The sequence below is a fragment of the Elephantulus edwardii genome, unplaced genomic scaffold (assembly GCF_000299155.1).
Source record: "Elephantulus edwardii isolate Elephantulus edwardi_28Jun2011 unplaced genomic scaffold, EleEdw1.0 scaffold00015, whole genome shotgun sequence".
Classification (NCBI taxonomy): Eukaryota; Metazoa; Chordata; class Mammalia; order Macroscelidea; family Macroscelididae; genus Elephantulus; species Elephantulus edwardii.
The window spans coordinates 2664207-2676305 of record NW_006399765.1 but is presented as its reverse complement, the minus strand read 5'-3'; the positions used below and the strand labels follow the sequence as shown (position 1 = coordinate 2676305).

Below are 12099 nucleotides of genomic sequence, written 5' to 3'. Positions count from 1 at the left end.
TCACTACACCTCAAAGACATCAATTCTACTGTCCATCTCTCAGATGCATAGCAAGTGACTGCAAAGACTATGACCTGAATCAGACGCACTTTAGTCCTCAAACTGACATAATTACGCCTCAATAATTTGGGGAGGACCCTAACTGCAGATTTTCCCAATGCAGTGTGTCTCCTTATTTCCTAACTGCTGGTATTAAGGGTGTTAATTGTGGATCCAAGCAAGATGAAGTTGTTGACAGTTTCAATCTCTTCATCCATCATGATGTTGCCTATCGGTCCAGTAGTAATGATCTTTTTTTTTCTTGATACTGAGATGCAGTTCATACCAAAGACTGCTTTCCTTGATCTTCTGCAACAAGTGCTTCAAGTCCTTACTTTCAGCAAGCAAGGTTATGTCATCTACATAATGCATGTTCTTGATGAATCTCCCTCTAATCCTGATGCCAGATTCCTCTTCAAAGAGTCCAGCTTCTCAAATAATTTGCTCAACATACAGATTAAATAGATAGGTAGAGAGAATACAACCATGCCACACTCTCTTCTTAATTTTAAACCATACAGGATTCCCTTGCTCTATTCACTCAGAAGCCTCCTGATCCAGGTATAAGTTTCACATGAACACAGTCAAGTGCTCTGGGCCTCCCATTCTTCTCATTGTCAGCCACAACTTGTTATGATCCACACCATCACATGCCTTTGCATAGTCAATAAAGCACAAACAGACATTCCTCTGGAATTTTTTTTACTTTCAGCCAGGATCCATCTGACATCAGCAATGATATCCCTGGTGCTACGGCCTTTTCTAAATGCTGCTTGAACTTCTGGCAGTTCTCTATCTATGTACCAGCCATTTTGGAATGATCTTCAGCAATATTTCACTTGCATGTGATATTAATAATATTGTTCAATAGTTTCCACATTCAGTTAGATCTTTTCTTGGAAATAGGAACAAATATGGACCTCTTCCAGTCCATTGGCCAGACAGCTGTCCTCCAAATTTCCTGACATAGATTGATGAGTGCATCCAAGATGGCATCTGTTAATTTGAGTTAAAGATCACCTAAATTGGTTTTACCATCTATAGAAAGCTTGGCAATTGATTACATGTATAAGTATTTGAATCATAATGAGTCATAATAATATTTCTAAAATAAAGATGCTGGGTTTTAAAAATATATACAGTTTAAATGCTTAGCAGGAGATTATATATATATATACACACACACACATACACAAACACATATATATACACACACATACACACACAAACACAGGGTGTCCTGATAGATCAAGTGGACAAGCTTCAGCAAAATTCACAAACTGCTGCTTCTGGTCTTTTGTCTGTAGTTTCATTACACTATTTAAGTGAGGTGACAGTTTCGTGGATCTTAAAGAAATGGACCATTGCTTTTTTACATTTGAAAATAAACATTTATGTATTTAACAATAGCATTAGCGTTTGTAAGTGGATGAAATAATTTCCCCCGTGACAGACCAGAAAACAGCTAGAGGTATTCATAAAATTCATCAGAATAAAATGAACATATTTCAAATCAGTCTCTGTAGTAAAAGGTACAGCATGGTCAAGATCAGGGAGCCAGTATAGCTGGTGGGAATGGGGACACACAGCAGTGTCTAGACTGAATCTTTAGCCTCAAATTATTACAATAATGAATTTTATACATATACACATCTATGTATCAGGGTGTTCTGATGACAGTAAGGACTTTTGCTGCCAACTCAAAGGTACATGTTTTAAATCCACCAGCTTCTCTATGGGAGAAAGATTTCTTCCTGTGTAGTTTACTGCCTGTGAAAACATGTTGGAGGGTCAACTATTAGGTTGGCTACAACTCGTTGGTATGTAACAACAGCAAGTAAATACATGAAGCTACGGTGGCCTAATGGGTAGTGAACTGCCCTGCTAACCCAAGTACACGCAGTTCAGATTCACCAGTAGCACCATGGGAAGAAGATGGACAGTCTGCTCCTGTACAGTTTATGGCCCCTGAAAACCCACTGGAGAGTCAGCTATGCTATGGTTCCAACTCAATGGCATGTTGTTGTTATGTACCATCGAGTCGCTTGTGACTCACAGTGACCCTATGTATAAGAGCCCTAAACTTTGTTCTATCCTGTGCCAACCTCGCCGTCTCAAACACACTTATTCCCACTGCTTCAGTCACAGAATCGATCCATCTCATCGAAGGTCTTCCTCTCCTTTGCTTCCCCTCCACTCTGCCAAACATGATGTCCCTCTAACAACATCATATATACACAGAATGGTTTTGAACATTCTGAAAGAATGTTGTAGATCATAAAATTGAATGCACATGTAGGAAATGCTGGAATAGACAGTGGATATGTGCTAAGTGTGGCCCAAATACTGTTGGTTTGCATGGTAAGCACTAGCTTAGAAGGAATTATAAAGTAAGTCCGATTTGTTTCACTTCCCTTCCCCCTTCCCTCTGTGAGTCTGTTCTTGCCTCAAACTCACCAGCTCCTTTCCTGGACCCAGTTTGTAAAGTGTTAATTGGTGAGGATTTACGGTGAGTTCTTACGAAGGGATTACAAGTTTGTAATATTTAAACATTGAAATGTTCCTGAAGATGGTTTAGCTTTGAAATCAAAGAATAAGTGTAGTCCGATAATATGATAGGCAATCAGTTAAACTCTTTTGGGTAAAACATCCTCAAAATGTGAAGGGTTTTGAATGTAAGCGGCCCTGGTGCCAAGTGCTTTTTACATAATGCTGCTAACCAGACGGCCAATGATCACCAGCCACTCTGAGGGAGAAAGAGAGTCTCCTCCAGTACAGATTTACAGCCTCAGGAACCAGATGGAAAGTGGGTGTCAGCTCAGTGGCTGTGGGTTTAAGATTTGGTTCGCAAACTCCTGACCTCCAGTTATTTTACAGCTTCAGTATCAGCAAGTACATCTAAAATCTCATTTTTATTCCTGTCCGTTGAGTTCCCATTATCAGAGCAACAATTGCCTTAGCCAAAAGCACTGTCTTTGCTGACTTGACTTTTGAGAGTAAGGACACTGTACCCTCAGATGCATTACCAGTAAAGGTGGCAGAATCTCTCACTCTGGACCCTCTTGACCAAAAGTAACACTGGGAGGATAGATGTTATCCTAAAAAGACGGGTCTATATTTGTATGTAGTTTGCTTTCTAATAAACTAAAACATTCCTTATTTGTCAGGACCTAATGTTCAGTTAGGGTTTCTTGTAGCAGCCTCACACTATCCTTGCAAATAACAAACCCTAGGGAGCTCTGGACGGCTTAGCCTGTGAGGTGCTGCGAACTCAAAGCTACACCTCAAATTACCACTAGAGTAATAATTTAGATCTACCAGCAGCTGTGCCGTGTAAGCATTCATTATAAGTAGAGTAAATGCAGTATTTATCCATCATTCAAACAGGAGTCACTGGGGGATGAACAAACTATTGAGGCAGAGAGATGGAATCGAAGAACTCTTCAGCTGTTAAAAAGCTTAAGGGTAAGATGGTAGGGTTTATCAATCTTTTTTTAAAAAAATTTTTTCATCAATCCTGTTTTTAAGAAAATTTTTAGTTAAAATGTCACAGAATTGGTAAAAGGAAATTGTTTGTACTCTTTTTCCATGGCCAAATTTTGCTAGGGACACACAATTTAGAGTGGTGAATCTGAGGTTAGATATGAGTTTATTTTTGTTATTTAAATTTTCAAATAAATTCCTTACTAATATTCATGCAGATGCAGATGTTGTGTCCTATTCTATCAGCTAATTCTCAATATGGAATATGTTTATAACAATTTCATGAAATTGTTTTTGAGGACATTATGAAATGTCATTTGTATTTTTATCAAAATAATACACGTGTGTGATTTTAAAGTTCAATAGTATTACGTTGTTAGGAAGGCTCGGAAGAAAAGGTGGAAGTCTTTGGTCTCCTGCTGTGTATCCCTAAGTCCTACTCATCAGAGACAGCTTCAGTAAACTCATTAAGCCATTTCTTTTTTTTTTCTCTCAGCATTTTTTTTCATTTTTAAAATTTTTTTTTATTAATAATTTTAATGAACAGAGATTTTGAATTTCCATTCATTCATTGCTGCACTTCTCTCCCACCCTCCCCTCTTACCCCCAGTTCTCTCCTCTCTTTGAAAAGTAAAAGAAAGACTCCCTCCCTGGTACACAATCCCCACACCCCTCCCACCGCCCTAAGTACATTCCACTATGCAACCTTAATTGTGGACTCTTGTAATAACCATAATACCCTATCATACATTGCTTTTAAATTATTCTCTCCCTCATCTGTTTCAGCGCAGTATACACAATTTATCCAGTTTTTCTCAGTCTTACCCCAATCCTGATATCAGTCCCATTTTACAGCGGTGGCACCATGTAATATTTCTCCTTTTTAAAGCCATTTCTTGTTATTTAGTATTCATGTCCATATTTATTTTAACATGTTTTTACTACATTTTCACATATTTCAGCTTAAATGATATCTATTCACTTCTTTCGACAGAAAATAAAAATTTCACTTAGCTTTCTCAGTATATTTTTAACATAAGTTTTAGTTAAATATTTTATATTTATAGTGTTCTAATACTAATAGTTGTAATGCAGGTTGGAGTATGTAAAAGATATAAGATACCATTGTTTTTAAAAAGAAAAGTTTCTTTATCTTTGAGGGAAAGTCCAATTTGGTATAACAACTGTTTCTAGAAATTTGTCTAGGGTCCAGGGTCCCTTTATCTTCTTATAGTCATTCTTATGATCCAAACTGGCTAATTATCTACCACGTCAGCATTCTGAAAATGCAGAAATTCTGAGTTCCATCAGAACTTAGCTGTATTGCTGCACCAAGCTGGGAAATGGAGTGTTTATTTGACAAGCTTGCTCTTGTTGCTTTCCATAGAGTCAGTCTCAACTCACAGAGACCATGTCTATAACAGAACCAAAGGTTTCCTGGCCCTGCATCATCCTCAGGACCACAGATCGGCTTCACTCGTGGTTGTAGCTATTGTGTCTCCACCTCATTGAGACTTTGTCTTGTTTCGTGATGATCCACTACTTTACCTTTCACCCAGCTAGTCCATTATTATTATGGCAGTAAAGAAAGAGGGATATTTAGGAACAACCAGCTTGCTGCTGCTACAAAGACTATGTAAAAATTTTTCCCCACTGAAGCTTAACAGTATAATTTTTCTTAATTTCATTTTTTGCCATATTGTTCCCAGTTTATTGGTATTTATACCATTCTTAACATTTTTCCTAAACTCACCATTTTAATTAAGGTCAACTATTACCATCTTGTCCCTTAGTTCCTTAATTCTTCCCTTTGCAAATAACCCTCCTCTTGTTCTCCTCTGGACTAGCTGCTCTCTAGATCTCCCTAGATCTCCACAGGTTTTATCTCAGGACATTCCTTTACCATAAGCATGGGAATTTTGTTTCTTACTTCATTTTGTTTTCTTATGTTTCCCGGCGTTTAGATCATCCTTTACCTTGGATATTCTGGTGGCTAACATCTTCCTAGGAGAGGGAGCTAAGATAGTCTGAAAATGTCTGTATTTTACTTAACTGATGGCAATCCTCTGTACACAGCACTCTAGGTTGAAAATAATTTCTCTCAGTTTTCCAGGGCTTCGCAACATCTCTAACTTTCTCATGCTCCTTGAAAGCCAGACACCGCTGTGGTTGTTGATCCTCTGTAGGTGACCTTCATTTTCACTCTAGAAGCTTTTAGGTCTTTCCTTTCTCCCCAGTGGTCTGAAAGTCCACAACGACGTGTTTGACCAAAGCCTGTCTTCTTTTATTGTGCTGTGTTTGCGGCAGATTCTTTCAGTTGGAAAAGGCATGTTTTTGAGTTACGGAAATTTTTGTTTTGTTCTGTGCTCTTTCCTGGATTTCCTTTTTGTTGTTTCTCTGCTTTCTCTATAGAGACTGCCTATGGACCATATCTTTAGGGAAGGTTTTCTCTCTCAGGCAGTTTTGGAGAAAGGCCCTAGGCTCTGAACTTCTGCTCCTCGGCTGCCTTCTCATGACTTAGTGTCTCTGCATTTGAGACACATAGCAAGATTATTTTCTAGGTGAGAGTGATTCTCCTCTGAAGCTGGTATGCTGGTGTTGTTTACTCATGCCTGAAACAAGTTGGACTGAAAAATCTTTTCCTGAGTCTAGTCCCTGAGGCTGTCAGCAAAGCCTGGTGACATTTGAGTGGGCAGGGCTCCAACCTGAATTGAGATGCCTATGCATCTGAGAGCTGGACTATGAATGAGGATTACGGAAGAAATGATGACTTTGAGTTGCGATGTTGGAGGCGAGTACTGAATATCCCATGGACTCCAGAAGAATAAACAGATATGTCTTGGAGAAGATGCAAACCAGCATGCTCCTTGCAGGCAAGGATAGGGAAGCTTTATCTCACATACTTCGGGCATGTTAAGAGAGGCTATTCCTTGGAAAGGGATACCTTATTTGGAAAGGTGAAGGGTCAGCAAAGGAGAGGAACACCCTTGGTTCAAAGGATTGATTCAGTGACTTAATCAGTGGCCTCAAGTGTACCAGCTATAATAAAGATGCCTGTGGATAGGACAGGATTCGTATCTGTTGTTCATAGGTCACTATGAGTCATACACAACTTGATGGCACCTAATATCCTATGGACTGCCAAAAGAATAGATGTATCTTGGAAAGCCAGACTGCCCCTTGGAGGCAAGGATGACAAAGCCCCACCTCATGTACTTTGGGTGCATTGCTAGGAGAGGGACATTGTACTTGCAAATGTGGAGAAAGAGAGGAAGATACTCCACTCCCTCAATGAGATGGATTGACACACAGTGATTATAGCAGTGGGATCAAGTGTGTTGGAGATGATGAGGATGGCACAGGATAGGGCAGAGTTCAAGTCTGTTGTTCATAGGGTCCCTATGAATTGTACTCGATTCGACAGCGCCCAACAACAACAAAGGCCACATCTCTCTAGTCTGAATACACCTGCATGCCCTTTGGTTACAATATGGCCTCAGAAATCTGATGAAAAGTTACCAGTTGGAAAGAACATGACAGCAGTGAGTTTGAGAATGGTGACATGAACTTTTAAGGAATTGCCCTGTTGTCAGCTTTACCTCTCATCCCATGCTTACAGCACTCTGATGCTCCAATTCCTGAGCTTTCCAAGGTTCTGTTGTTCAAAGTGCTTGTTATTTTCTGATTTTCCTCTCAGTTGGTGCTTAGGTTTCATCTCTGTCTTTATTTCTTCCTTTATCACTTTTTTTTCACCTTCATTTTAAAGTGATTTCTAGAGGGAACAAAAATAAGCACATATGTTCACTCTTGCATATTTTTTTCTCTGGATTGGTGGAATTTTTTTCTTCTTCTAGTCATTTTCAGCTGCTCAGGAGAAAGATAGGCTTGGATTTTCCTCCTGTAAAAATTTAGAGCCTTGAAAACCCAATCGCTGAGTCAGAATAGATGGCAATGGATTGATTTTGAAATAGAAAATTTACCCCTTTTGCCCCAGGGAGAAAAGCTGCCCAGTGCACATCTTGTTTCCTCAATGGAGGGAGTAAATAAAAACTTGCCATGCTTCTATTACATGCCATTGTGTTTATTTCAACTTGAAGTGATCCCATCTGCCCCACAGGGTTTACCACTAGCCTGTACTATGGAGGGGCAGATCATCAAGCTATTTCTCAGCAGAGCCCCTGGTGGCTTCCAACCACTGACTCTCTTGTGCTGAGCACTTAACCATTGTACCACACAGGCTTCTTCAAAGACTTAACTATGCCATGTCTGAAAGGTTGCTGGCATTCTTCCCTATTCTGGTTGAAATAAAGTATTCTAAATTATTTTATTTATTAACCAGAGCCAAAGAGGAGGACATAGAAGATTTCTACCAACATTTACAGTCAGAGATTGATTGAACATGCAATCAAGATGCATTAGTAATGGGTGACTGGAATGCAAAAGTTGGGAATAGAGAAGGACGATCAGTAGTTGGAAAACATGGACTTGGTGACAGAAATGAAGCAGGAGATAAATGATAGAATTTTGTACAATCAATGACTTATTCGTTGCAAATACATTTTATAAGAAACACAAACCCAGGCTATGCACACTATACACATGGATTTCACCTAATGGTATGCATAGGGATCAAACCGATTACATCAGTTGAAAGAATTGCTGGAGAAGCTCAATATCAGCTGTGAAAACCAGGCCATACGCTGATTGTGGAACAGACCACCAACTACTCATATGCAAATTCAAGCTGAAGCTGAGGAAAATTAAATCAAGTCCACAGGAACCAAAATTTGACCTTGAGTCTCTCCCACTTGAATTTCAAAATTATCTCAGAAACAGGTTTGAAGCCTTGGACATTAATGAGCGAAGACTAGATGAGCTGTGGGAAGATATCAAGAATATCATCCAGGAAGAATGCAAAAGGTCATTACAAAGATAGAGGAGGAAGAAAAGGCCAAGATGGATGTCAGAAGAAACTCTAAATATTGCACTGGAGCACCAAGAAGCCAAAGCAAAGGGAAGAAATCAAGATATTAAGGAGTTGAACAGAAGATTCCAGAGGGGAGTGCGGGAAGATAAAGTATTACAATGAAATGTGCAAGGAGCTGGAGGCAGAAAATCAAAAGGGCTGAACTCGCTCAGTATTTCTTAAACTCGAGGAGCTGAAGAACAAATTCAGAATGAACCAGGAAGCATTGAAAGGTGGGAGGAGTGTACTGAGTCATTGTACCAAAAGGAATTGGCTGACACAGAAGAATTTCATGAAACAACATATGAGCAAGAGCCTGTGGTGATGAAGAAGTTCAAGCTGCTCTGAAAGAATTGGCAAAATACAAGGCATCAGGAATTGATGGCATACCAATTGAGATATTTCAACAAACAGATGCTGCCTGGATGTGCTCACCAAGTTGTGCCAAGAAATTTGGAGGACAACCACCTGTCCTACTGACTGGAAGAGATGTATATTTGTTCCCATTCCAAAGAAAGGTGGTCTGACAGAGTGTGGAAATTATTGAACACTATCATTGATATCACATGCAAGCAAGATTCTGCTGAAGATTATCCAAAAACAACTGGAACAGCACATCAACAGAGAACTGCCTGAAGTGCAAGCTGGATTTAGAAGAGGCCATGGCACTAGGGATATTGTAGCTAATGTCAACTCTATCTTGGCTGAAAGCAGAGAGTACCAGAGGAATGTCTTTCTGTGTTTTATTGACTATGCAAAGGTTTTTGACTGTGTGGATCACAACAAACTGTGGCTGACTCTGAGAAGAATGGGAATCCCAGAACACTTGATTGTACTTATGTGAAATGAAACCTATACTTGGACAAAGAGGCAGTCATCAGAACAGAGCAAGAAAACACTACATGGTTCAAAACTGGGAAGGGTGTACGTCAAGAATGTGTCCTATCTCCACATCTTTTCAATCTATATGTGGAAAAGATTATCCGGGAGGCTGAGCTCTATGAGAAGTGTGGCATCAAGATTGGAGGTAGACTCATCAACAATCTGCATTATGCAGATGACACAACCCTGCTTGCTGAAACTGAGGAGGACCTGAAGCGCTTGCTGCAAAAAGTCAAGGACTGCAACCTTAAGTATGGATTGAAGATCAACATCAAGAAAACAAAGATTCTCACCAGTGTGATTGACAGCATCATGATGGATGGTGAAGAAATTGAGATTGTTGACAGCTTCAGCTTGCTTGGCTCTATAGTCAACACTCTTGGTACCAGGAGCCAAGAAATGAAAAAATGAGTTGCATTGGGAAAGTCTGCTGTCAGAGACCTCTCCAAAGGACTGAAGAGCAACTGTGTCAGTCTGGAGACTAAGGTGCATGTGATCCAGGCCATGGCCTTTGCAATTACTTGATAGGCATCAGAGAGCTGAACAATAACTAGGAATGACAGAAGGAGAGTTGATGTCTTTGAGCTTCAGTGCTGGAGAAGAGTTTTGAATATGCCATGGACTGCTAGGAGAACAAACAAATTTGTCCTAGAGAGGGTGAAGACAGGCTGCTCCTTGGAGGCAAGAATTCTGAAGCTCTGTCTGACATACTTTGGACATGTTGCAAGGCGGGACAAGTCCTTGGAGAGGGACGTCATGCTTGAGAAGATGGAGGGACAGCGCAGGAGAGGAAGACACTCGAGATGGATTGATTCAGTCACTGAGTTAATGGGGATAGGCATGTCATAGACAATAAAATTGGCACAGGATAGAGCAGGGTTTAGGGCTGTTGTACATAGGATCACTATGAGTTGCAGGCAACTCAACAGCACATAACAACAACAACTGTGGACTGGGAGGAGGAAGCTGCATATAATATTTTTTAAAAATGCTTCATGACAAACTAAGGAGTTCTATGTGCACAAGTTTACTACCCAGAATTCACTACAGTGTTTCTAACCAGAACTTACAGGTCTGATACTGGGAATCTGGTTTCAAGCTCTGGTCTTCCTAAAAGGTGTTATCTTCATCCATAGAGTTTATTCCACTACAGTTGTTTCTGGTAAACACTAAGGTACACTAAGCACATCTTTTTAATATATACAAAAAAACTGGGTAATGTTTACATAATCACTCTCCCTTGCCATTGTAATATACATATGTGCTTCTACATTTACCACTATTGTTGTGTACCTTCAAGTTGTGGACCCTAAAGGACAGAGTAAGTATGCCCCTAGAGTTTCCTAGGCCACAGTTGTTCTGGGAAAAGATCCCGAGATCTTTCCTCATGCAGAACCACTAGTGAGCCTGAATCACTGACCTTCCAGTCAGCAGCCAAGTGCTTAACCATTGTGCCAGAAGGATCTCTCCCATTGCTCACTACTGTTGAGTCAAGTCAACTCAGAGTAGAACTGCCCGAGACGGTATGTCTTTATGAAGTACACTGGCCTGTGTTCCTCCCACAGGTGGCTCGTGGGTTCAAACCAATGAGCTTTGGGTTAGCAGCCAAATCCCTTAACTCACAGTGTCACCAGAATACCCCTGTTATCTTCTGGAGCTGTTTAGTCAACTCTGCTGCCAGTGTCTTTGAGCCTGAGAGGCTGATGATTCTAGGTGAATTTTTTTAAGTCTTTCAAACTAATGTGTATTCTTCCCCAATGCCTTGCCAATAGCTTTAAACTAATTGTGCTTTCACAGGAGCTGTTTATGTTAATAGTATTTTTAAAAAACATCTAACATTTGTATAGCACATTAGAAATTTGTATACCCCCTCTAGGATTCTTTTGCTTGTATTTTCTCAGTGAACCAAACTTGTACTCATTGACTAATGTTTTTTTTACCCTTGCTAATGTTTAATACTTTCTTTTTAAAAATTTTTTTATTGAGATTTTAATGAAAGTTTATAGAGAAGTTGGATTTCCATTCATTCCTTGTTGCATATTTTCCTCCCTGCCCACCCTCCCCCGACTAATGCTTTAAAACATTATGTTTTCCAAAGTACTAAAGTTATTTGTAGTTCTCCATTTAAGACTTTAAGTCCATTTTCAAACTATTCATATTGTTATTCATTGTGCATCAAGGTATATTAAGGTGACTTTAGTTCTAAGAAGCTTGTTTTCTCCTCACCCCTCTTCTCTCCTTTTCTAATTATTTTCCCAGGAATCCAACAAGATGGGAATACAGTCCTTTAGTCTGATGAAGCTCTGCAGGAATAGTGACCGGAAACAAACAGCTGCCAAATTTTATAGCTTCCTTGTCCTAAAAAAGCAGCGGGCAATTGAGCTGAGTCAGCATGCTCCCTATGCAGATATTATAGCTACAGTGGGACCAATGTTCTATAAAATGTGAAGGAAAGCCAGAACACACGGGGTGACGTCATCACTGGAACTTCTGTGTAGGTTGTTCAATTTAGTGGCAGAATCATCTAGCAGTAGCAGAAGGCCTGATCCCTTTCACAGATATGCAGACCTCCTATTTTCTCCCTGTAAACTTGCAATAATCATAGCTAAAAATTGAAACCTATATGCTTACCAAAATGCTTTATTAGAATTTATTAATTTTAAAACTGCACTTAGTTGAGTGTATAGCACATTTACCATTTCTTGAATATTGCATTTAACTAGGCAGGA

The 12099-nt window shown here is 39.7% G+C and overlaps 1 protein-coding gene across 1 annotated transcript in view; it reads left to right on the top strand.

Moving 5' to 3' along the window:
• The window catches only part of RAD21L1 (RAD21-like 1 (S. pombe)), a 38323-nt gene extending 26505 nt beyond the window's left edge, over positions 1–11818 (top strand). Inside the window, exons 12-13 of the mRNA XM_006881401.1 lie at positions 3427–3504; positions 11630–11818. Of these exons, the coding sequence (XP_006881463.1) occupies positions 3427–3504; positions 11630–11818 (267 nt within the window). The remainder of the gene's footprint in view (positions 1–3426; positions 3505–11629) is intronic.
• The last annotated feature ends 281 nt before the right edge of the window (positions 11819–12099 follow it).